General features: G+C 41.7%; 1 protein-coding gene across 1 annotated transcript; it reads right to left on the bottom strand.

Annotated features, from left to right (window-relative positions):
• Positions 1-1,018: 1,018 nt before the first annotated feature.
• On the bottom strand, positions 1,019-21,859 carry LOC114641727 (tripartite motif-containing protein 16-like). Its single transcript, XM_051928009.1, has 6 exons — positions 21,256-21,859; positions 16,136-16,231; positions 10,855-11,088; positions 9,623-9,782; positions 6,653-6,718; positions 1,019-1,622 (listed from the first exon to the last, which is right to left on the bottom strand). The coding sequence occupies exons 1-6, from the start codon at positions 21,829-21,831 to the stop codon at positions 1,081-1,083; spliced, it is 1,674 nt and encodes a 557-aa protein (XP_051783969.1). The 5' UTR covers positions 21,832-21,859; the 3' UTR covers positions 1,019-1,080.
• Positions 21,860-23,821: the final 1,962 nt, after the last annotated feature.

Here is a 23,821-nt window from a genome sequence, read left to right as displayed (position 1 = left end):
CTTTATTCACCTTCTCCTCTTCCTTTTAACCCCTCAGGCTCCATGAAGATGACAGATTTAGAAGTCATAGTCGCCATCTGCTGGTGAGGCCTGTAATACACAGTGGGGGGGGCTGTCAGCCTGGACCTTAATTGGCTTCTTCACACACACTGATGTCAGGTGAAACGCTGGTCCTTGAGGGGTCCTAAGAGAATTGTAAATTAATTCTGGGAATGTGTTTGTCAGTGGAAAGATAAAAGTGTCCCCAAGTGTCACATCTGATTGTCACATTGAACAGCGATAGTGATGGAGTAGTCAGTCAGCTGACTCATCTCCTTGAGGTTGGGTGACAGTGGGAACAACAAGGAGGAGGTGAAGTCTAATGTCTAACGTGACACCAAGTGACTCAGTAAAACAACAAACTCCATCAGTATGGCCGACATGTGATTGAGCGGTGAGTCCTCGTCTTTAGACATTCACAGTGAATTCATTCAGAGGTGACAGACCACCAGAGTAATTAATAGAGGGGCAGACGATGTCTGTTCAGAGGCCAGCACTCCTGTCACTTCTGTCACTCTGTGCTCCTAAGTAGTCACTGGAATGAGGCTCTGGATACTGAGCACTAATGAAAGGCACTATATAGACTGACTTAACAGGTGACATTCAGTGACAATCAGAGGATACAGCAGTTGGGGTGTCAGCCTGAAGGACATGTGGCTGTGAATCAACAGTGACCCCTGCTGGTCAGACTGGTATTTGTAGGTCTGAGGTGTCACCGCCCCTCATTATGACACACACACCTGATTGGCTACTCAGACCCAGTAATAATGGAGACCCTGACAGCCGCACTCGCCCCTCATTCTCATCCACAAATTCACTCACAGAGGTGCTGCCCCCACCAAAACCCACCCCCTCCCCCAACACACACCTATAATGTAAATTATATTTTGAGCCCAAACTAGGGAAAAGCCAAGCAAAATGACACCTTTTATTGGCTAACTAAAATGATTACAATATGCAAGGTTTCGAGGCAACCCCAAACTACAAACACAAAGACAACTGAGCTTTTGGGGACATCAAGTGACCAGTGGAGGGTACTGGTCAGTGGTCACATGCTGTCAGATGGCAGATTGTTACACTGGATTTTAAATAAAGACAAAACCCTGGATAGAGGGGATCAGTGAAGGAGGTGTTGAACCTGTGCAGGAGGGTCATTGTGTTTGAGACGCTATAAAATGACAGAGAGCCAGCAGGCCAGTCCAGATACACACCTATTCTGGGGCTGTAGGGGGCGCTGATTTCAGTCTCCTGGTTATTGTGACACACAGAGTACTTGGAATGAGACCACAGCAAACACCAGGACTTGTCGTTGTTTCCAAGGATGCACTCCACGCTCCCTCCTTTCCTTCTCAGTCCTTTACATGCGACTCCAATCGTCATGAAGTGTCCACTGCACTCCATCTCCCAGTAACAGCGAGTCCCAGTCTGAGCCTCTCTGCACAGAACTTGGGCATAGCAGTCAAATCTGTCAGGATGAGCAGGATATTTGGCTTCTGTCCTCTCACGTGTCACCTTCTGGTTCCTTTCAGACAGACGGAGCCATCTGTGTGCCGTGTTGATGTCCAGTGTGAGGGGACAGAAGTCTGAAAGGAGAGAAAAGAAAATGAGTGAGAAAATCTGGGAGTGTGTAACGGGACTGGGGGCGGAGCACAGCACAGACAATTTACAAGAGCCAATCAGGAGCTGTGCTGACTAGACACTAATAGTAAAGAGCTCATTTGATTGGACAGAATCTGTGGGGATTAAAAATTAAATCATGAAAAGATGTCAACAGGCAACAAAGTGAAAGGCAGGGAAGTCAGTCATTTGAAAGTCGTCTGAGTCGTCAGAAATTATGATAAACAACATAAGGTCACCATTGAGGTCAAAGTTCTAATGGACTGTCCACACTGATCGCTGGTTTTATTAAATGACATGTTTTATTGTCACAGTCCACCTCTTAAATTTAAAATCAATCCACTGTCACACTTCACAACCACTAAAATTATTTGAATAAAAGCTGCAATCTGTTTTTACTATCTATCTATCTATCTATCTATCTATCTATCTATCTATCTATCTATCTATCTATCTATCTATCTATCTATCTATCTATCTATCTATCTATCTATCTATCTATCTATCTATCTATCTATCTATCTATCTATCTATCTATTATATAGTGCCTTTCCCATCTGTCATTGTCTCTCTCTTTCTTTCGTGTGTTTCCTGTCATCTCTTTTTATTATTTGACTGTCATTCTTATCCAAGGTGACTCCCATCATCTCAGATTCCATTGTTTTCTTTTCTTTTAGTTGTCCAATCAGAGCCCAGGCAGGTGAAGTGACTTGCTGAGGTCACACAGTGGTGTCAGTAGTGGGATTTGAACCCACAACCTCAGGGTTTGAACTCCAAAGTCTTCACCACCAGACCACACTACATTTTCTCCTCCATTTAAACTCTCCTTCTGTTCAATCGGAGGTCAGCTTTACTCTGGTGGTCTCATCAGGGAGGTGGGCTACAGTCCTGGGGCCTCATGTATAAACGGTGTGTACGCACAGAAATGTTGCGTACACACGTTTGCACGTTCAAATCGCGATGTATAAAACCTAAACTTGGTGTAAAGCCACGCACATTCCCACGGTATCTCATACCTTGGCATACGCAATTTCTCCACTCGGTTTTGCAGACTGGCGGCACCCAGCATCAAAGCAGTGCTACTGTTCCTGTGTGGTTACCCTTTCTTTCTTAGTTCCACATTCCTGACGCGGCTTTATAAATACACTGAAACTAACTGCATATTGTTTATTAGTGTAATGCATCTGATTGTAATTAACCTGCAGCAATATAATGGTCCAGGGAATAGCCATAGTATTCCAAATACCATAACTGCTTTAGCGTTGTTTCTCTCACTTCATCTTCTTCTTCTTCTTTCAGCTGCTCCCGTTAAGGGTTGCCACAGCAGATCATCTTTTTCCATATTACTCTCACTGCACCACTCGGAGTATTTAAATCACTGCATCTGAGTGGGGAATCACAGCAGTAGCTGATTGGAAAGAGAATTATCGGTACACAGCATGAAGCAGATGCTGCCTCAGCCACGGCAAAACGTTTCAGAGACATTCCTGTACGGACTTCGCGGTTTAGAAAACATTTCATCCCAAGAACTCTAAACGCACTAAATCAGTCCATCAAGTGCTCCTTGTAGAACTGTTTGTACTTATAAGTTCAATCACCTCACTGTAAACTTGCACTACAGTTATAATATTGCACAACCTGCGACACTTTATAAAGCGCGTATTTACATATGATGACGGTATCATTTTTAAAATGAAATGCAGCAAAATATTTTGATTATATTATACAGATAAAACTTTAACTTCATTTAAATAATCTGTATTGTTTTTAATTAAACATGTGAGGACACGGTGCTGCAGCGCTAGCTATTTCAGGGATTGTTCCTGCATTGCGTTGTATACATCGATCCCTCTCCCACTTGGACAGAGGCAGTGGTGCTGTAAGAATTATGTTTCTAGACTTCTCTAGCGCCTTCAACACAATTCAACCTCTGCTCCTTAGGGACAAGCTGACAGAGATGGGAGTAGATTCATACCTAGTGCCATGGATCGTGGACTATCTTAAAGACAGACCTCAGTATGTGCGTCTTCGGAACTGCACGTCTGACATTGTGGTCAGCAGCACAGGAGCGCCACAGGGGACTGTACTTTCTCCGGTCCTGTTCAGCCTATATACATCAGACTTCCAATACAACTCGGAGTCCTGCCATGTGCAAAAGTTCGCCGATGACACTGCTATCGTGGGCTGTATCAGGAATGGGCTGGAGGAGGAGTATAGGAACCTAATCAATGACTTTGTTAAATGGTGCGACTCAAACCACCTACAACTGAACACCAGCAAAAACAAAGAGCTGGTGGTGGATTTTAGGAGGCCCAGACCCCTCATAGACCCCATGATCATCAAAGGTCACTGTGTGCAGATTGTGCAGACATATAAATATCTGGGAGTGCAGCTGGATGATAAATTAGACTGGATGGCCAATACTGATGCTCGTGCAAGAAAGGACAGAGCCGACTATACTTCCTTAGAAGGCTGGCGTCCTTCAACATCTGCAATAAGATGCTGCAGATGTTCTATCAGACAGTTGTGGCGAGCGCCCTCTTCTACGTGGTGGTGTGCTGGGGAGGCAGCATTAAGAAGAAAGACGCCTCAAACCTGGACAAACTGGTGAGGAAGGCAGGCTCTATTGTAGGCATGGAGCTGGACAGTTTAACATCTGTGGCAGAGCGATGGGCGCTCAGCAGGCTCCTATCAATTATGGAGAATCCACTGCATCCACTAAATAGTATCATCTCAAGACAGAGGAGAAGCTTCAACGACAGACTGCTGTCACTGTCCTGCTCCACTGACAGATTATCTACCCTCTATCTATCTATCTATCTATCTATCTATCTATCTATCTATCTATCTATCTATCTATCTATCTATCTATCTATCTATCTATCTATCTATCTATCTATCTATCTATCTATCTATCTATCTATCTATCTATCTATCTATCTATCTATCTATCTATCTATCTATCTATCTATCTATCTATCTATCTATCTATCTATCTATCTATTCTTGCTGGTGCTGACGTGACACTGGAAGGACAGACGGATAGAATAATTAAACACGTACTACAAAGATATTTCAATGCTCCTTAAAAGTTTTGAAGAATCAGCGTTCTAAGCTTATAGATGGCTTCACGTCTATTACAGAGCTGATTGTGTGGTGATTGGGTATTTGTTGAAAGAAAAGTAAGGACAGCAATTGGAGGTTAGTACGTTTGAAAGACAGTACTGCTGTAATAAATTATTTCATCGAAGGTCGCACATGGCGCAGCAAGCCTCTTGCGTGAGACATGAACAAGCACTGCACCACCGTGTTCCCATGTTTAATAACATGCTTTAACTCCTATCATCATGAAAAAGAAATCACGTATACATCTCAGTATTTTAATTATTCAGAGAGCTGTAATATCACAAATGTAATGGATTCTGTGTCCTGTCAGAGAAAGAGAAAGCCGGTTTAAGAAGCAGGTAGTGATTCACACACAGAGCACATAGAAGATCAAAAACAGAACAAAGCATTTAAAGTGCTACTTTACTTACAATGTGATTTGAGAAAATAGTTAAACGATTTTAAGATAAAGTTTATGAATGTTCTACTTTAATGACAAAATAAACTACGTGATTAAAGTGGAAATTTTCGAGTTTGAAGTTGACATTTCAAGCTTTATTCTCAATGTGTGCCTATTTTTTTTGTCTGTACCCTAAAAAGCTTTCATATGACACTCAGATGGTGGGCTACGACTCGCCTTTTCACGGCGAATTTGATATGTGATTTCTTTTTTATTTCGGGCACTGTGTGACTTTGTGAACTTGAGCTTTCGAGTTTCTCCGACACTCTGTCACTCGATCAACTTCATTTTGTTGATTATACCACTGTTTAAACCAACAAATAGTACGTTTTTTCATTTGCCTCCACTTGGTATTCGCTGAAATTCTTATATTTTCCCCTGTGCTTTTCCCATTGTCTTTTCACAGAAGGCTATTTATATTGATTTGCATATTCAAAGAGGCGAAATTCTGGGAGGAGTTGGGGCGGGACAGAAGGCGCGTGCACGTGCGTTACTTTTCACGCTGATCAGGATTTATGTAGCGGAAGAACGTGGAAGTTTGCGTACGTACAGATTTCTGCATCTGAAATTTTCTGTGCGTACGCACATTCCCGGTTTTGTGCTTACGCCATGTTATGTATAAATGTAATGAATTAAATTATTATTATATTATAGTGTGAGTTCTACGCACTGCGTTATACATGAGGCCCCTGCAGACCCTCAAACATCTTGAGAATATTATCAGCTGTGCTCACTGGAATATGAAGCTCTGTGGAGGTGGTCTTGTAGTCTTCACCTTTACCACCCTTGGCTGTGACCTTCTTCATCTCCTCCTCGTCTCTTTTTCATCGTTCAGTGTGAGGCACACAAGGACACAACACAGCAGAGTGAGGACTTGACTGAGTGACTGAAGACTCCGGTGACACTCATTAAAGGAATCAATCAGCTTGAGATGTCACAACAGTACATTAAGGTCTTTGAACTTCTAAGGACCCCCAATAGTTGTCTCTGCCATTTCATTTGTTTTAATGTTTAAAATTTGTGAAGTCGAGAACTCAAAGCAAAGTGTCTGCTCTTTGGAGTAAAGAATGGAGGATGACGAGGACTTTTGTCAGCTTTAACTTATTTCACATACAATTGCCCTTCATTTTTAAACTAATACTGTGTCTGAATATACAGTCATGTGAAAAAGTAAGTGCACCCCATGACGTGGATTTTACTTTTCCCTTTTTAAATATTTTTGGACACATTAATACTCGGGTTTAACAGATGGCTTTGGTGATTCACTGCCTGAGTCTCTCTATCCCATAATGCACCAGTTACAGGACCCCCATCACTCTCAGCCCCTCAGTCACACAACACTCAGACTTTCATATACTAAGCCTGTCCTGCTCTATTAAAACTTCAATGATTTTTATTGTGATGATCCATTCAGTCAAAGCACAAACTCACATTTTAAAAAGTCGTCTCTGCTCTGAGGTTCAGGAAGCTGGAGGGTGAAAACTGGAGCTTCATGAGCTGAAAATAAAAAGAGAAGAGAAGAAGAATGGAAACTGTGAAGATGGCATTGGGGGATCTTAGTTTAGTTCATAAACACGTATTACAAATGCAGAGGAGTTTAAATAAAACATTTATAAAATATACAAGGGCTGGGAAATTAGGCCAAATGTCGATTTGAATATTGATATTAATAATAAAAAAATAATAGACTTAATTGTCTTTTCAAGTTTCGTACTCCTGTATTTGGCCAGTTGATTCCATTCTTCCTGGCAGATCCTCTCAAACTCTGTTAGATTTCAAGGTAAGCGTCTGTGAACTGCCATCTTCAGGTCTCTCCTGTTCTGTCGGGTCTCAGTCTGGTCACTCAAGGACACTCAGACTTGTCACAAAGCCACTCCATAGTTGTCTTGGCTGTAGTCTTCAGGTCGTTGATCCATCACCCAGTCTGAGGTCACAGGTTTTCTTTAAGGTCCTCTCAGTATTTGACTGCAGTCTCCTCCTCTCAGTTCTGAACTGTCATTCTGTCCCCATAGCCTGATGCTTTCACCACCATGTGTAGAGATGGCATTAGGCAGGTGGTGAGCAGTGCCTGGTCCTCTCCAGACATCCTGCTAGTTCTTCTGTCTAAAGAGTTCAATGTTTGTCTCATCAGATCGTTGAATCTTTCCCTTGATGCTCTCAGGCTGTCATTTGTCTTTTACTCAAGATTATCTTCTGCCTGGCCACTCTACCATAAACGCTTGATTTGTGGAGCACTGCTGAGATGGCTGTCCTTCCTACAGTTTCTCTCATGTCAGCAGAGAACTACTGAAGTTCTGTTGTAGTGACCATTAGGTTTTTGTTCACCTCCCTGGCCAGGGCCCTTCCTTCCCAATTACTCAGACTGGCCATCTCTAGAAAGTGTCCTGGTGGCTCAAAACTTCTCCAACTTCACAATTCCTGAGGCCTCTGTGCTCCTGGGACCACTCAGAGCTTTACAAAGCTGACATACAATGTCATAAATATACTGTATTTTGTAAATTTTGCCAAGCAGGTACAGTTGTGGACATCTTCAGAGCTCCATCTAGTTAAGAAATCCCATCCTGAGTCGAGAGGGTGCTCCTCCTGCTAATGTCATCACTTCAATGAGTTCACAGGCCAAAAGATGACTAACGTCACTTCCACAGCCCGCTAATTAAGCTCTACCTCTTATGTGACACCACTATAAAATGTCACCAGAAGTGGGTGTTCATTACAGATCTGTGACTGAGGAAGACGGAGCTCCGACTCACAAGTGACTTTAACTTGACAGCCTTTGATTGCAGCAGACGTCATCATTGTGCTCCGTCTTTGTGCTTTTTATTTCATCTTCATCATTAAACGGGGTATTTCAGGGTGGTACCCCAACTCTTTGTGCCCACTCTCTCTGCTTATTTTCACAATACACACATACAGTATATGTCTAATGTGGTGGACGGCCGAGATGGACCCTGTGCTCTTGGCTGCTTGACCTTAGCTTGTGTTTAAACAAATCGCTGTCTTTATGTGTAAACGTACGTAATTCAAAATTTATAAAGTGTATTTTAATCTGAGGCTGCACTCACTGAAATGTTCAGGTTGTCCTCAAGTAGTCAGAGTTCTGACGCAGTCCTCCAATTTGCTTATCTTCACCTCCAAAATAAATCAAATAAAATGCTTTTGGTGAGTAAAATCCTTTTAAATGTCGGTGGGAGACACGACTTCTGAACAAACAACAGCAGGAATATAAAACACGAGAGCTCAGGGGGAGCACAGCTGAAAATGGATGAACGTGAACTTTTAACGTGGACTCCATCCAGCAGAATGTAATGGACACTGAAGACATCAGGAGCAGATTGAGATGTTCTGATATTATAAAGCACTGACGCTGAGCTCAATTTGATTCCATTAACGTCTTCTCTGTTCTCAAATAAACAATTCATTTGTGCTCTGAGCCGGCTTAGCCATTTAAAACACATTTCTGTTCATTAATCTTAAGGTGAGCAAAGCAAAGGAAATAAAAAGAATCTCAAAGTTAAGTGATAAAAGGACATTTTAAGAGAGTATGTGGAATAAGTATAAGGAGTATAACATTTCAAGTTAAAATTCCAAAACATCTGATTAAGATCAACTGATTATTTAGAGAGTTTGTTATCACTCAGCTAATGACTGTGAAAGGCACTATATAGTAAAAGTAATAAACAGCAGATGATGTCAGATAAATGTTAACTCTTTGAGGGCTGAATATTTTTTCCAAAAAATGATGCTTTCACACAGAAATCAACATAAAACGTCTGTTGCTGCATGCTGTGGCTGCCAGTTTGCCAAGAATGAGCAGCAGGCTTGCTGCCAGGCTGTCTTCACATGGCTGGGACAGCAACGGAGGTAGGCACGGTCGCAGTGCATTACAATCTGGATTCTACCTCTTGTCATTTTTAAGTGGCAGTCCTCCCTGGTGAACATTGTCAGTAACACTACTAGCTGGGAACCAATCAGCTGAAGCTGGAACCTAACATTCATTTTCGATCACTTGTATCAAAATCTGAGTGCAACAAGTTATAGTCCAGTTCAGAAATGATAGGCAAGACGTTATCCATGGAGCATTTTGCTTTTCGCATTCGCTTTGATCTCTTGCCAGATCTCAGTGCTATTTTTGCCATTGTGTGCGCCTTGCTACTCACGTGAGCGCAGGGAATCTCGGTCAAACCAATAAATCTAACTTTCCTTCTAGCAGCAAGAGTCCAACGTAACGGTTGGTTTAGTCACAGTTTACAGTTGATTACCATCGTCAACTCCTCCTTTTGACAAAAGTCAACATCAGCCCTGAAAGAGTTAAAGAGCAGGCCTTCTTCAGTGTCCTCTTATTGTCACTCTGGTCCTCCTAATAGACTTCAATAACAAACACAATGTCACCAGATGCTGTACCTGGTGGAGTCCTTGTCATGATGTCCCACTGGCTGATCTTCTCCAGACTCTTTGTCAGACCTGACAGCTCCTTTCTTAGGTCCTCAGATGAGAAATCAGCGGTGACAGTGAAGCTCAGCGAGTCTCCATCAGCAGTAAGGACACAGCGAGAGGAGAAAGTCTGAATCAGGAGAGAAGAGGGGATGAGATTTCAGAAGGTAGACATTAAAAAGTAAGTAATGCTGATAAGAGGGGGCTCTTATGAATTAAAGATCAGTGTGGTGGGCAGTCAGTGTGGGTTTAGATGATGAGAATGCCTGTCATTGACTTGTTGGTTATTTATGAGAGAATATTTGGTGGAGTGTAGTGGAGCATCAGAGATTATCAGCCTTAACTATCAATGAGCTTTTCACACAGGACACCATGAGAGGAGAGTCAAGATAAAGGGATCGAGAAGGCAGGTGGGTCCAGAATTGACTTTACACACAAAACAAGGCGTTTGGCTTTTGATGGTTCTGAGACAAACTTAATTAAATTAAATGTAAATACTAACACATGTAGGGAGAAAGCTCTTTAATATGATTATAGAATTGAAGGTCTACATCTCAGAAGTGTGACTTGTGAGGAAATCCTGGAAGCCTTTGTGTCTTCATCATCATCATCATCATCATCATCATCATCATCATCAACCATACAAAAGAGAGAAAGCTAGAGCAAGCTGAGTTATTTAGCGACCATCATTTGTGGAGTTTAAATCAAGAAGAGAATCTCACTAACGTCTGTGAAACACAGTCGACATCAGGACTATTGTGTGGAGTGCGAGAGAAAAGCACATGAGAAAGATGAGAAGTGAGAGACGAGACTGGACTATGGGGTCTGAGCTGTGAGGAAATGCTGAAGGATTTGAATCTCATCAGTTTAAGGATGGAAACATCAGGAGGTATCCTTGCAGAAGAGTTGGCACCATCCTTTATTAGATGTCATCTTTTACACTTTATAAAAAATTTACTTTGTAACACAGACAGCTGTAGATTCATCTGTCTGTCATGTACACAATGTTAACAACTTTGAGATATTTGTAAAAAGAAAATTTGAAATGTTAATGAAACATGAAAAGACGATCTGTGTTGGGCTGAATGGCCTGTTCTTGTCATGTTGTACAAACTCCTCCGATCTTTTAAATTTCCCCCTAAATGTTATCAGGTCCCACACACCCTAGTCTGATCAAACTCCCTGTGAAATGTCGCTCTCACTTGCAGGAAGTGCAGATGGTCCTTGGTCTCTGAAAGCTCCTTCAGCTCAGCTTCTTTCCTCTTCAGCTCCTCGATCTCCTTCTCCAGTTGCTCCATGACTTCTTCAGCCTTCTCCATTTCTCTCTTTTCTTGTTCTCTGATCCTCTCAGTCAGTTTCCTGTGGGCTTCCTCAATGCACCGCATCAGAGCAGTGAAGCTCTTCTCATTTTCTTCCACCTCTCTTACCACAGACATCTGAATAAATAGGATAAAGATTTAGAATTGAGTCATCTGATAAGAATAACCAATCATGAGAGCACATTTGTTGCTATTTTGATGTTGTGAAGGACAGTTTGGATTGGCTGGAGTGACTGGTGGTTCTTTATTTGGAGAAGGAAGGTCAGTTGCAGACTGACTCCCATACAATATGTTCACCTCACTACGCTGAGTAACATCATCACTCTGCTAATGCTGCAATTAAGGAAACTGCAGGACTTTATGAGATATGCAGTTATGAAAGGCTTCCTTGTGAAGCATCTTGAGAGCTATTGGTAGAAGCTGCTGGGGACACCTCTACTGTCTTGTGAGGACTTCATTTGACCTACGAGTTTGTATAAAAGTCTGCCTTTAAAAATGGCATCTCCTGTTCAGCTGGAGGTTAGGAGTGCAGGTGGACAACACACACCAGGAGTATTTGTAAAGAGAATATAATTTGTGTGTGAGAATGTAATTGTGTTAAAATAAAAGTATTTCTGGACCAGAGACTTATGTATATTAGTTGTATTCTAATTTGGGGTGTCAGACATCACCATGTCAGACCTGTGAGATGGACATATTAAGCAAGAGGGTCTAGGTGTTGGTCAAGGGGCTTCAGATTTCCTTAAATTTCATGAACTCTTTGCATATTTACCTCATGCAAGCTCTTTTTCATTGTAAAGTTCAGAGTTGTGTCTTTATTTCCACGTCTGATGTATTTCCACTTCATTTATTAACTTTGCATTATTACTCATGAGTTTGCTATTGTAACTATGACACATACTTATACGATGACACCTGGTGTGGTGTTCTATGTGGGAAGTAAATGTTAAGTAAAAGGTGACTGCTCTCCAGGATCACCAACACCAAAGCTGGAGGTGTTCTGCTGTTTTCAGAACTTTGCACATTTGGACAGTGACTCATATAACTCAGTGATAGAAGGTGAGGATGAGAAGACCTAAAACATCACCTCCTAACCAGCCACTAGAATGAGGAAGAAATGATAATATGTGATTTATGATTAGGGAATTTAGATGAAGCTTTCCTCCAGATACAGAGTCTCATATGGTGTTTTGGCTTTTGGTGCACATGTGGAAAACCTCCCTGGTTGGGTAGATTGGATCCTGGCTGGAGTAGGGAAGGGAGGATCCAGTTGTCATTATCACATGTGTCCACTTGTAAATGAACAATTCTAAGAGTTTGAATCAGACCACCAGTTCAGCAGGACAATTTAAAGACTTCGGTAAAAAGCTGAGGAGCAGAAATGACAAAGTGATCAGAAGTTCAGCCTATGCCACACATAAGACAGAGGAAATTAGATAGATAGATAGATAGATAGATAGATAGATAGATAGATAGATAGATAGATAGATAGATAGATAGATAGATAGATAGATAGATAGATAGATAGATAGATAGATAGATAGATAGATAGATAGATAGATAGATAGATAGATAGATAGATAGATAGATAGATAGATAGATAGATAGATAGATAGATAGATAGAAAATGGTCCTCATAGAATCTTAATATAATTAAAGATTTATTCTTCATAAAGTTGTATTCCAAATACACAGACACTCTTTTGAGCCAAACAAGCCAATCCAAAACAAACAAAGTTTACAAACAGAATCCAAAGACACTTGTTGAAAAACAAAGCATGGGGTGAAAAATCCAGAAAATCACAAAAGCATAAGACACAGGTAAAAGAACACAAGAACTTGACAAACTCACTGAGCACATTCACAATGAAACTGTGGGAGACCCTCGAGGTTTATAGGGATTAAGGGAAGCTCCTGGTGGTGAGTGGCAGATGGTCCACCTCTTGGTGAGCCACACACAAACCACATGGAACATAACAAAGACTGCTTATTGAACAAATTAAATACAAAGAATTAAGCACATACTCAACCAAATCAACATTATCAGTAATCAATAAACAAAAAAGACATGAAAAAGGACTTTGAACAACATCTAGTGGAAGGAATCCTGGCTGAAAATGTCACAGTCAGCATGGGTGTAGAGAGGAAATTTCATGCATCAGTAATAAGCAGGAATTCTAGGAGGAAACAACAAAAGCAGACGAGTGTAGAAACATAAACCGAAGTGAAGGTCGGTCTGTGAGGTTGGCTCTCCTTCTCTTCTACTTCTTCAGCTGTCACCTCTTTCTCTGGATTGGACTGCACAATGTTGAGTGACAGATTGTGCCCCGCCTTCTTTCTTTGAACTAAAGACACACCCCACTGGTTTGGACCGGCTGTGTTTAGTACTTTAGTACACTCGATGGTGTTGGTCTGTTTAATGTGAGTCTGAGTTAAATAAATTAGGTTGGATAAGTTTGGTGTGTCTGGGCACAGAAATGTGTGTGAGGAGTTCTGTGTCTGCTGAATGAGAACTTTCTCATAAATGAATCCTGGCAGAACTGTGCATCGGAGAGTGTGCTACCTTGGAAAGTCTGCCAGCTCATTCCAGGGTCAGAGTTACACTAGTGATCACACTGAAAGCCAATCTGGGTTTCTGCAAATTAACCAAACTGAAATGTGAGGATGTGGTGGAAGATATGGAATAATTGGAAAATACCCACTGAGATACTGGAAGAAGGGGTAAACTCCACATGGAAAGTGCAATGGAGGACAGTGGATCTAAGATTCAGCAGATGCCACCACTGGACAACCTTACGGTCCTTTGTAATAAAATATTAAATCTTAAGTTAAACATTGTAGGTGTACGTTATGTTAAGTTTGAACTCAGTCAAACAGTGGATACCCTTAAGTGGTGGAGTGTAATCATTCTGGTAATTCTCAGTTTTAACAAGAGAAGACCATTATGATCTCCAGAATAAATCAAGATTATCCCATCTCTCCAAATGAGGTATTTTGTAGGAAAAAGACAGGCTCTACAATCAGAATGTAACCTCTTGATAAAAAAAGAACCTGAACAACTTATCTTTAAATCACAACATCATTACGGTGAACATGGAGAGAAGGCTAATAAGATCTTAGCTCAGTAATCAACAAGCAGGAAGTTTGTAATTCAATAACAGAAATTACCAGTGCAACTGGACATAAAGTAATGCAGCCTAAAAATAAAACTCACACATTTAACAAGAACTATAAGTCTTTATATTCTACTCAGTTTAAAGAAGACGAAACACAATCTGAGGAGTTCTTTGATGTAATGCAAATACAACAGCTAGACACTCTTAATGAAGAGGATATGGACAAACCTCTGATACTCTCAGAAATACTGGATGTTGTAAACTCACTCCAAAGTGGGAAAACAACAGGCCCTGATGGCAACCAGTGACATTTTCAACTAAGTTATCTCCACAATTATTAACAACGTTTACAGAAGCTAAAGACAACAAAAATCTACCCAAATAACCTACCCAATTTTCCACACCTCCCACCCATTTCCTTTCCAGAAGAAATCCTGATCAGTCCTGAAGAGTCAGACAGCATCTCAGCAACATATAAAAACATTGCAAAGAATCTCCACTTTAAGGGTACTAGGATACAGTGTGAAAAGGACCTTTTAATGAAAATCTCAGAAAAGGAGTGGAAGTCAGTCATGCATAGAATACACTCCAGCTCCATATGTGCAAAGTATTCAACTATTTGACTTCGACTCTTTCATCGATCACATTTATCTCTCATAAAATTGGGAAGAATCAAACCTGCGAGCGCAGCAATCGAGCTCCAGCATCACTGGGCCACATGTTTTGGGAAAAACACAAAGTAACATCATTTAGGGACAAAATGTTTGAATGTTTTATCAGACAGCCGTGGGGTCACAATCACTTCTAACTCACTAACAGCTGTGATTGGTGGGCTACCACAGGGGCCTAAAGTGGAGGAGGACACATTGACTGTAACTGCCTTGACCACATTGTGATCTCGTGGAGTTGTCCTGCTGAACTTGAAGACCCCAGCCCACCTGTGATAAGTCATTGGGTCACTGATGTTTGACATTTAAAAAAAACAAATTCTCACTTAGAAGATCAGTTCAAAACCTTTATAAAATATAGCAAGTTCAAATTAATAAAACTTTAAAATAAGCATTCATAGCAGGGGAAAAGGAAATTCTGCCTTTTAATTAATCCATCCATCCATATTCCAACCCGCAGAATCCGAACACAGGGTCACAGGGTCTGCTGGAGCCAATCCCAGCCAACACAGGGCACAAGGCAGGGAACCAATCCTGGGCAGGGTGCCAACCCACCACAGGACACACACACCCACACACCAAGCACACACTAGGGCCAATTTAGAGTCACCAGTCCACCTAACTTGCATGTCTTTGGACGGTGGGAGGAAACCGGAGCGCCCGGAGGAAACCCACGCAGACACGGGAAGAACATTCAAACACCACGCAGGGAAGACCCGGGAAGTGAACCCGGGTCTCCTAACTGCGAGGCAGCAGTGCTACCACTGCGCCACCGTGCCGCCCCTAATTAATTAATTAATTTATTTATGTATTTATGTATTTATTTTCCTATATTATTATGAATTTTGGCTCAGCTCTTGGCTATTCTCTCTTTTTCTGTGCTGCAGCGTGAATCTTGTTTGGTAGTTTCTTATTTTTTTTTTTGTTTGATTAGATTTCTGTTTTAACTTTCTGTTTCTTTTTTATTATTTTTTATTTTGACTTTGAAAGTCATTTGTTGTATAAGTTGAACTTGATTGTATGCAATGCTATTTTTAAAATACAAAGAACTTAGATCATTAATGGACGTTTAGCCCGTTGATCTAATTCAGAACATCAGCGTCGACCTTCATTGTGAGTTTCTGTTAGTAGAGTTACGTTCTCTTTAAGCAGCTGATGGAATATCAGAGGACTTTAGGGTGATGCTGTCTGAGTCTCCACTGAGTAACACCTGGGATTCTGTCAACAGTGACAGGTCATGAAGGACACCACACAACGTCTTCTCTAACTCTCCCTTCTCGTGTCCCTACTTATCATCACCAGACAAGCTCTGCTGCTTTACAAGTTCTCATTTATTTCTCCTCTCTTAGATATGAAGTGTTGTCTTCCTATTCCACTCACCTTCATCTCCTCCATCGCCCTCCTCGTCTCCTTCAGTGTCTTCTCTCTCTCCTCAAGTCCCCTCTTGATGTCACTCAGTGTCACTCCCAGCTGTTTCTGTTTGGACACACAAGAGGACACGCGTGGTCAGATCAGAATTCACATTCACTTTGTGATTTCTTCTTCTCTTTCTGACTCCTGATATTTTCACAACACATTTGTTTGACATTTCATGACACAACTTAGATTTGATTTAACAGACAGGAATAATAATAAAGATTAAATGAACTGTTTAATTTAATTGATGTAAGATTGAGTTTGGGCTTGAAGACTGCATCAAATCCAGAAGACAGTTTGAAGGCACACTGGTGTGTGAGTTAGTTCTTTCCATTTAGAAGACATCACATCGACAAACTGGGAAATGTGAAGTTCACACAACACCAAAAATAATAAAAACAAACTGGAGTGTAAAGTAAAGAAACTGGTGAAAGGCCAGGAGGACTTAAACACGTCATGTCAGTAATTATAGGATCTACAAGGACATTTGATATCCTGAGTCAGACATGTGAGGACGTTGTCTGCTGTTGTCATTTTCTGGATTCAAGTAAGATACCGAAATACACAAACGATTATGTTGAATTCAGGAAGAAGACAATTAAAGAAATTCTAAATCTCAGAAATTATATTTGTATATGTTACTTACCTCAGGTGTTTTGTTTAGGTAACAGATTATTATTTTTAATAAAACTAGTGAGCTCTGTTCCCTGCTCACTTCGCTCGCCCACCCGCGGGTTTGGTTCGTGTGGCACTTCAAACATTTAAAAGCCTGTACAGCACCTGTCCTTTTCTCTCACTGCCTTGTCTCTCTTCTCCCCCAGACATCCTCTGCTCCTGTGGGGGTCCCTCTCCCGAAGCGCCCCTATGAACAGGAAGATATTCTATTCTTCTAATTAGGAAACGGAACTGTCCCTGCCGACTACACATGGAGCTCGATTCACTCCTGAAAGAGACTTATGTTTGTTTGAAGTGTCTGAATAACGTTTGTCTCTAAAATCTCCTGTGTATCTGTGCCACTCTGTGATCCAAGTGTGACCGCGTAGGTGGATTTCACTTTCACCAAACCACAAATCTTTTAATTCTCGCTTAGAGGCCTCTTCATTGGGAAGAAACACTACTTTTCCCTGATGGCAACATGAATTCGACGATCTACCAGTCTGACTTCAAGTTTCAATCCAAACAATATATTCAATCTCTTTTTGCTGTTTTGTTATTTCACTGAGTAATAATTTCCATTCTTTAGAAATGGCCAAAGTCTCCATCTTGCAGATTTTGAGTCCAACTCTCTGGACTTCCAAAAAGTCTTTTCAGAAAGATAGATAGATAGATAGATAGATAGATAGAGATAGATAGATAGATAGATAGATAGATAGATAGATAGATAGATAGATAGATAGATAGATAGATAGATAGATAGATAGATAGATAGATAGATAGATAGATAGATAGATAGATAGATAGATAGATAGATAGATAGATAGATAGATAGATAGATAGATAGATAGATAGATAGATAGATACTTTATTAATCCCAAGGGTAAATTCACATACTCCAGCAGCAGCGTACTGATACAATAAACAATATTAAATTAAAGATTGATAATAATGCAGGAAAAAAACAGACAATAACTTTGTATAATGTTAACGTTTACTCCCCCCAGGTGGAATTGAAGAGTTGCATAGTGTGATGGAGGAACGATCTCCTCAGTCTGTCAGTGGAGCAGGACGGTGACAGCAGTCTGTCGCTGAAGCTGCTCCTCTGTCTGGAGATGATCCTGTTCAGTGGATGCAGTGGATTCTCCATGATTGACAGGAGTCTGCTGAGCGCCCGTTGCTGTCCCACAGATGTCAAGCTGTCCAGCTCCATGCCTACAATAGAGCCTGCCTTCCTCACCAGTTTGTCCAGGCATGAGGCATCCCTCTTCTTAATGCTGCCTGCCCAGCACACCACCACGTATAAGAGGGCACTCGACACAACCATCTGATAGAACATCTGCAGCATCTTATTGCAGATGTTGAAGGACGCCAGCCTTCTAAGGAAGTATAACCAGCTCTGTCCTTTTTTACACAGAGCATCATTATTGGCAGTCCAGTCTAATTTATCATCCAGCTGCACTCCCAGGTATTTATAGGTCTGCACCCTCTGCACACAGTCACCTCTGATGATCACGGGGTCCATGAGGTGTCTGGGCCTCCTAAAATCCACCACCAGCTCCTTGGTTTTGCTGGTGTTCAGGTGTAGTTGGTTTGAGTCGCACCATTTAACAAAGTCTTTGACTAGGTCCCTATACTCCTCCTCCTGCCCACTCCTGATGCAGCCCATGATAGCAGTGTCGTCAGTGAACTTTTGAACGTGGCAGGACTCCGAGTTGTATTGGAATTTCGATGTATCAAGGCTGAACAGGACCGGAGAAAGTTCAGTCCCCTGTGGCGCTCCTGTGTTGCTGACCACAATGTCAGACGTGCCGTTCCCAAGACGGACATACTGAGGTCTGTCTTTAAGATAGTCCACGATCCATGCCATCAGGTATGAATCTACTCCCATCTCTGTCAGCTTCTCCCTAAGGAGCAGAGGTTGGATGGTGTTGAAGGCGCTAGAGAAGTCTAGAAACATAATTCTTACAGCACCACTCCTCTGTCCAAGTGGGAGAGGAATGGGTGTAGCATGTAGATGATGGCAACCTCCGCTCCCACCTTCTCCTGAAATGCAAACTGCAGAAGGGGCGAGGGCGTGTTGAACCTGTGGCCTCAGATGGTAAAGCAACAGAAGATCAAGTCTCGTCTCTTTTAATAGAGAGATGTTTATTATGTTTATGTGTTTTAGCTTCACCAGAGTCTTCAAGACCATCCAGCCATCCCTGTTAAGGGTTCAGCTCAGAGATTTGCAGGCGGGTGAGCCTGTGGTGTCCTGATGATGGAATATCTGTCAGGCAGACTCAAGGACTGTGTGAGCAACACTGGAGCAGCACAAGGAACAGGCCTGTCTGCTTTACTCTTCACTCTGTGCACCTCACACTGGAAAGAACACAATTTCTCTTTTCTTGTAAATCCACAAATCACCCAAGGAGTGTCTCAGTGGGCTTTAATAGGCCATGTTTTTAAGAGTCCCCTACTCCAGATTCCCTAAGAACACAGGAAAAACAAGAAAGTCGAGGTTGAATACACACACAATAGAGCTAATGTGCCAAAGTCCCAGTCCATCTAAACTGCATGTCTTTCGATTGTAGGAGGAAACCCACATGAAGACAATGAGAACATGCAAACTCCACCAGGGACAAGTTACAGTCGAAAAATAAAATGTATTTCTAATATAAGGACAACTGAAGATGTACGTATTCAAGTGTATGCAGACAGACGACATCAACAGACAACACCAAACATGAGTCTGTGTTACTTTAGTTGGTTCTTTCTCTTGCTCTTATAGGAAAGGCACTTAACTTGTGATTTTATTTCTGATCATTTTTATCCAAAAAATGTTCCAAGAAACATCATTCAGCTTTAAAATGTTCTCCTGTCAGTTCTGCTTCAGTTCTTAGTTACTTATGAAGTTTCTAGAGTCAGCACTGTGATGACAGATTGGTTTTCCTCTCAGGTTGCCTGCACTCCCTTACAGCTCCTCTGTGTGTGTGAGACGCTGCTCTGAACTGATTCAAGTCCACTTTAGTTTTCTTACTCAATTTATGAAGAGACCCACACAACAGCTACAGCCTTCTCCTTCACACAGTTATGGTGATGTCACCTCCCAGAATTCACCCCCTGGCTTTATCTTAACTACAGAGTCCCAGTCAGAAGTTCTCAGACTCCGAGCAGGTGAACTCCTGACTTGGTTTATGGTCACTCAGGTGAGGTGATGCTTTGAGAGAACTCAGTTGTTTGTGGGCCATCTTGGGGATCTCATCTTGAGCTGTTTCATGACTTGCACCAGTCTCACCAGGATGGACTCCAGCAGCCAATTCTCTGAACTTGAAACATCAGGTTTATAAGGTCCAATTAAACCTAGATTATCAGTCAGGGGTCAGGACCGAGGCTGTGACAGATAAGAGAAAAGACGGATAACAGAGCAGCTACTATAAAAATGACATACAGTAGATTAGTGTAGCGAACAGTTGTAAAAAACTATATTAGCAAAATGAATTAATTTATATAATATTGTAATGACCAGCATAAAACGCAAATACAACTCAGAGGTCCTGGAGTTTTCTATGTTTTACGTGGAGTCTTCGTTCCCTCACAAGCGGTGTCCTGTCTTACACTCCGTTATTTGGTTACAGAGCTCACCTCCTAAACAATCACAGAAAGCTTTCCCTACCGATCAGTTGATCTCCTGCCACTCTCGTTGTGTCTTTTTGATACACAAACACTCCTGCTTATTGTCTCCTGACTCCCTGCTCCACACCTTCACTTCTCTCCTCACTTCTCCTGTCCGCCCCTCACAGAACAGAAGCCCCTCAGCCAGTCCCATCACTTACAGCTTTCCGCCCTTTCTGCCCCCATAAAGAGCATCACAAGCTGCCTGCACACCACAATATATTAACACAACCTGAAATAACAGAATATATAAAGAAAATGACAATGCAGAAGATCATTAACATTAATACAGAATAACGTTACCGTCACTGGTTTCCATTGTCAACACATTTTTCAATTATTTCAGCATCCCGCTTTCTATCGTTCACTGTTGGCCTTCCTACTCCGTCATTGAAGCAATACTTGAAGAGCTGTTGCTGTTTCGTAAACGTTTAATAAGTTCAAACAGCACACACATATGTTGATAGGCCATAACAATGTATAGTCATTTAGTTTAATTATAACAAAAGAGAAAAGCTACAAACTGTTATTAAAGCTGAAGGAACGTAACGGACCCTGGGATTTCTGTTGTTCCAATGTGCAGAACTCGCAGTAGTAATCAGGAGACGCTGGTATGCACAAGGTTAGGTTTTTGTTATTTAGTCCTGACAGTTAATCAAGTGACAGATAATCGAGTTTTACTGGAGATGAAGAGATTTCTCTGTCACATTAAATGTACAAATTCCTTAACTCAAAGTTATTCAAACAGTTTCCATTAAACACTAAACATCACTCACCTGCTTTTCTTCTCTTTCTGTCTCCATCTCGACCATTTCATGATTTTTATGTCCAGTCACCACACACATCAGGCAGATACAGGAATCATCAGTTTTACAGAATATCTCCAGACTTTTCAGATGTTTCTCACAGAGTTTCTCCTTCAGATTTCTATCAGGATCAACCAGCTTGTGGTGCTTCAGGGCGTCTCCTTCATAGTGAGGCTGCAGGTGAGTCTGACAGTAGGATGCCATGCAGGTGAGACAGGACTTCACCGCTCTGAACTTCTTACCAGTACAGAAGTCACACTCCACGTCTCCATGGCAGGCATAATTCTGAGGAGGAGAACTGATAGTCATCTTCTTTAATTTCTTGATGACTTCATTCAGTAGAGTGTTTCTGTTTAGCTCAGGCCTTTTGGTGAAGGTGTGTCTGCACTGAGGGCAGCTGTACTTTTGGCTCTGATCCCAGCAGTCTGTGAGGCACTTCAGACAGAAACTGTGACCACAGAGGATGGTGACGGGGTCAGTCAGGGTGTCCAGACATAACGAGCAGGTGAACTCGTCCTGTAATCCAAACAGCTGGGCTTCAGCCATCGTTAGTATGAGGAGAGGCAGGCAGAGAGAATCAGTCAGAGGAACAAGGAAGTGACTTGTGAAGAAACCAAAGTGAAAGTTAGTCTGAGCTCAGTGAGGAAGAGGAGGAGGAGGAGCAGGATATTGAAAGAGAAAGCTGAGAGCTCACAGAGAGAACATCTGAGGAGACACTGAGGGTGAACAGTTAATGTGAGACAACAGCTCAGAGAGTGAAGACCACCAAGTGAGAGAAGAGATGACCTGTCACAAGGGGTCTGCTAAACTGTTTTTCACGTCAGTATTTCTTATTCATTTATTACACACTGAAGTCCACATCAGACTCCACATTAGTCCTCTTTATTAAACAAATTATCCATCCCATAATAAGTTCTTTTCTCCTTCATATCAATAATGAATGTTTGTGTTTTTCTTTGTCCATGCCAGGAATTTATCAGATTATTCAGTAAAGACCCCAACTGAAGCCCACTCAGTTTAATAAACAGAATAATATGATACATTAATAAACACAAGGAGAGTAGAAATATGAAAACATCTTAAAAACTGAAAACAGACAGTCAGACAGACAGACAGACACACACACACACACACAGACACACACACACACGCACACACACACACACACACACACAGCAGGTGCTCGCCGCTCTCGGCTCCTTCACAGTTTTTTAGATTTTCTTGGTTATTCAAGTCGTTTTATCTCAGGATTTGTGAGACTTAATCAGGTCTGTTGAACAGGCTCGTCTACTCCTGCACCCTACGATTAACACACACAGATCCGAGTCACACAATTGGGTATAAGTGATGCCCTGATGCCAGTCCCTCTGTAATAGCCCACCTCAGACTCATTCCACTTAAGTACATAAGAGTGACCCCTCCAGCCTGTCACTTCTCAGTGCCCCACACTGGGACTCACTGTCACCAGCACTAACAAATGTACAGATGTCTCTGAGACACATGAAGGCTCGTATAACATTTGGTTTCATGCCAGTTACCAACCAAGGTGGTCTTTCTTCTGCCGCCATTGCTCTTCTGTAGCCAGCAGACACACCACATGCACTTCAGATCAGTTCATCTACCTCAGCCTAAGCATATTCAGGCCTGGCCAGTACTTGGACTGGGGACCATCTAGGAAAAGCTTAGGTGTCTGCTGGATGAGGTGTTGGTGAGGCCAATAGGGGGCTTAACCGGTGGTCTGAATGTGGATCCCAATGCCCCAGTGCAGTGACGAGGACACTCTGTTGTATAAATGGTGTTGTCCTTCAGATGAGATGTAAAATTGAAGTCCTGACTCTCTGTGGTTATTAAAGATCCCTGTGTGTCCTCCATAAAGATGTTTTGACTAAATTGCCCTCCAAGGCCTTGTCATTGTGCCCCCCTAATCGTCCCCTGTCTCTCATTAGCTAACTGTTTCTCTCACCACTTCACCTTCTAATAGCTCATGTGTGGTGAGTATACTGGCACTAAAATGTCTGCCGTCACATCATCAGGTGGATGCTGCACATTAGTTCTGGTTGAAGTGGCTCCCCATTCACTGTGTAGAAGAGCTCTGAGTTGTGAGACAAGCACAATAAAATATAAAGAATTATTATTATTATTATTTAAGTGCAAACTCTCAGCGTTGATAACACCCTCGGCAAGAAAGCTGTCATTTCCAGCTTCTGTCGCCCTAATATTTATTTCAGTCACTCAAGAAATAAAGACAAAGTATAGAAATGTCAAAGGAATGTGGCATTTAATAATCTGGGTTCAAATATAAGAGATCAGCGTGGACCTCAGTGTTATCATATGCAGAGCACCACCTATTGGAATGTAAGTCATGTATTCATAAAATGCAATATATTTACCATTCCAACAGTTGGCACATTACAAACATTTGTAGTAATCTAATGTATAGAATGTTGGAATGACAAATAAATGTGTATGTTTCTGTTATATATAATTTAGTATGGGATTTGTAAAAGCCATGTTAATGTTTAAGATGTGGCATATG

This window comes from Erpetoichthys calabaricus, chromosome 5 (genome assembly GCF_900747795.2).
Source record: "Erpetoichthys calabaricus chromosome 5, fErpCal1.3, whole genome shotgun sequence".
Lineage (NCBI taxonomy): Eukaryota > Metazoa > Chordata > Cladistia > Polypteriformes > Polypteridae > Erpetoichthys > Erpetoichthys calabaricus.
Note: the sequence above shows the minus strand (reverse complement) of the source record. Positions and strands in the feature narration are given on the sequence as shown.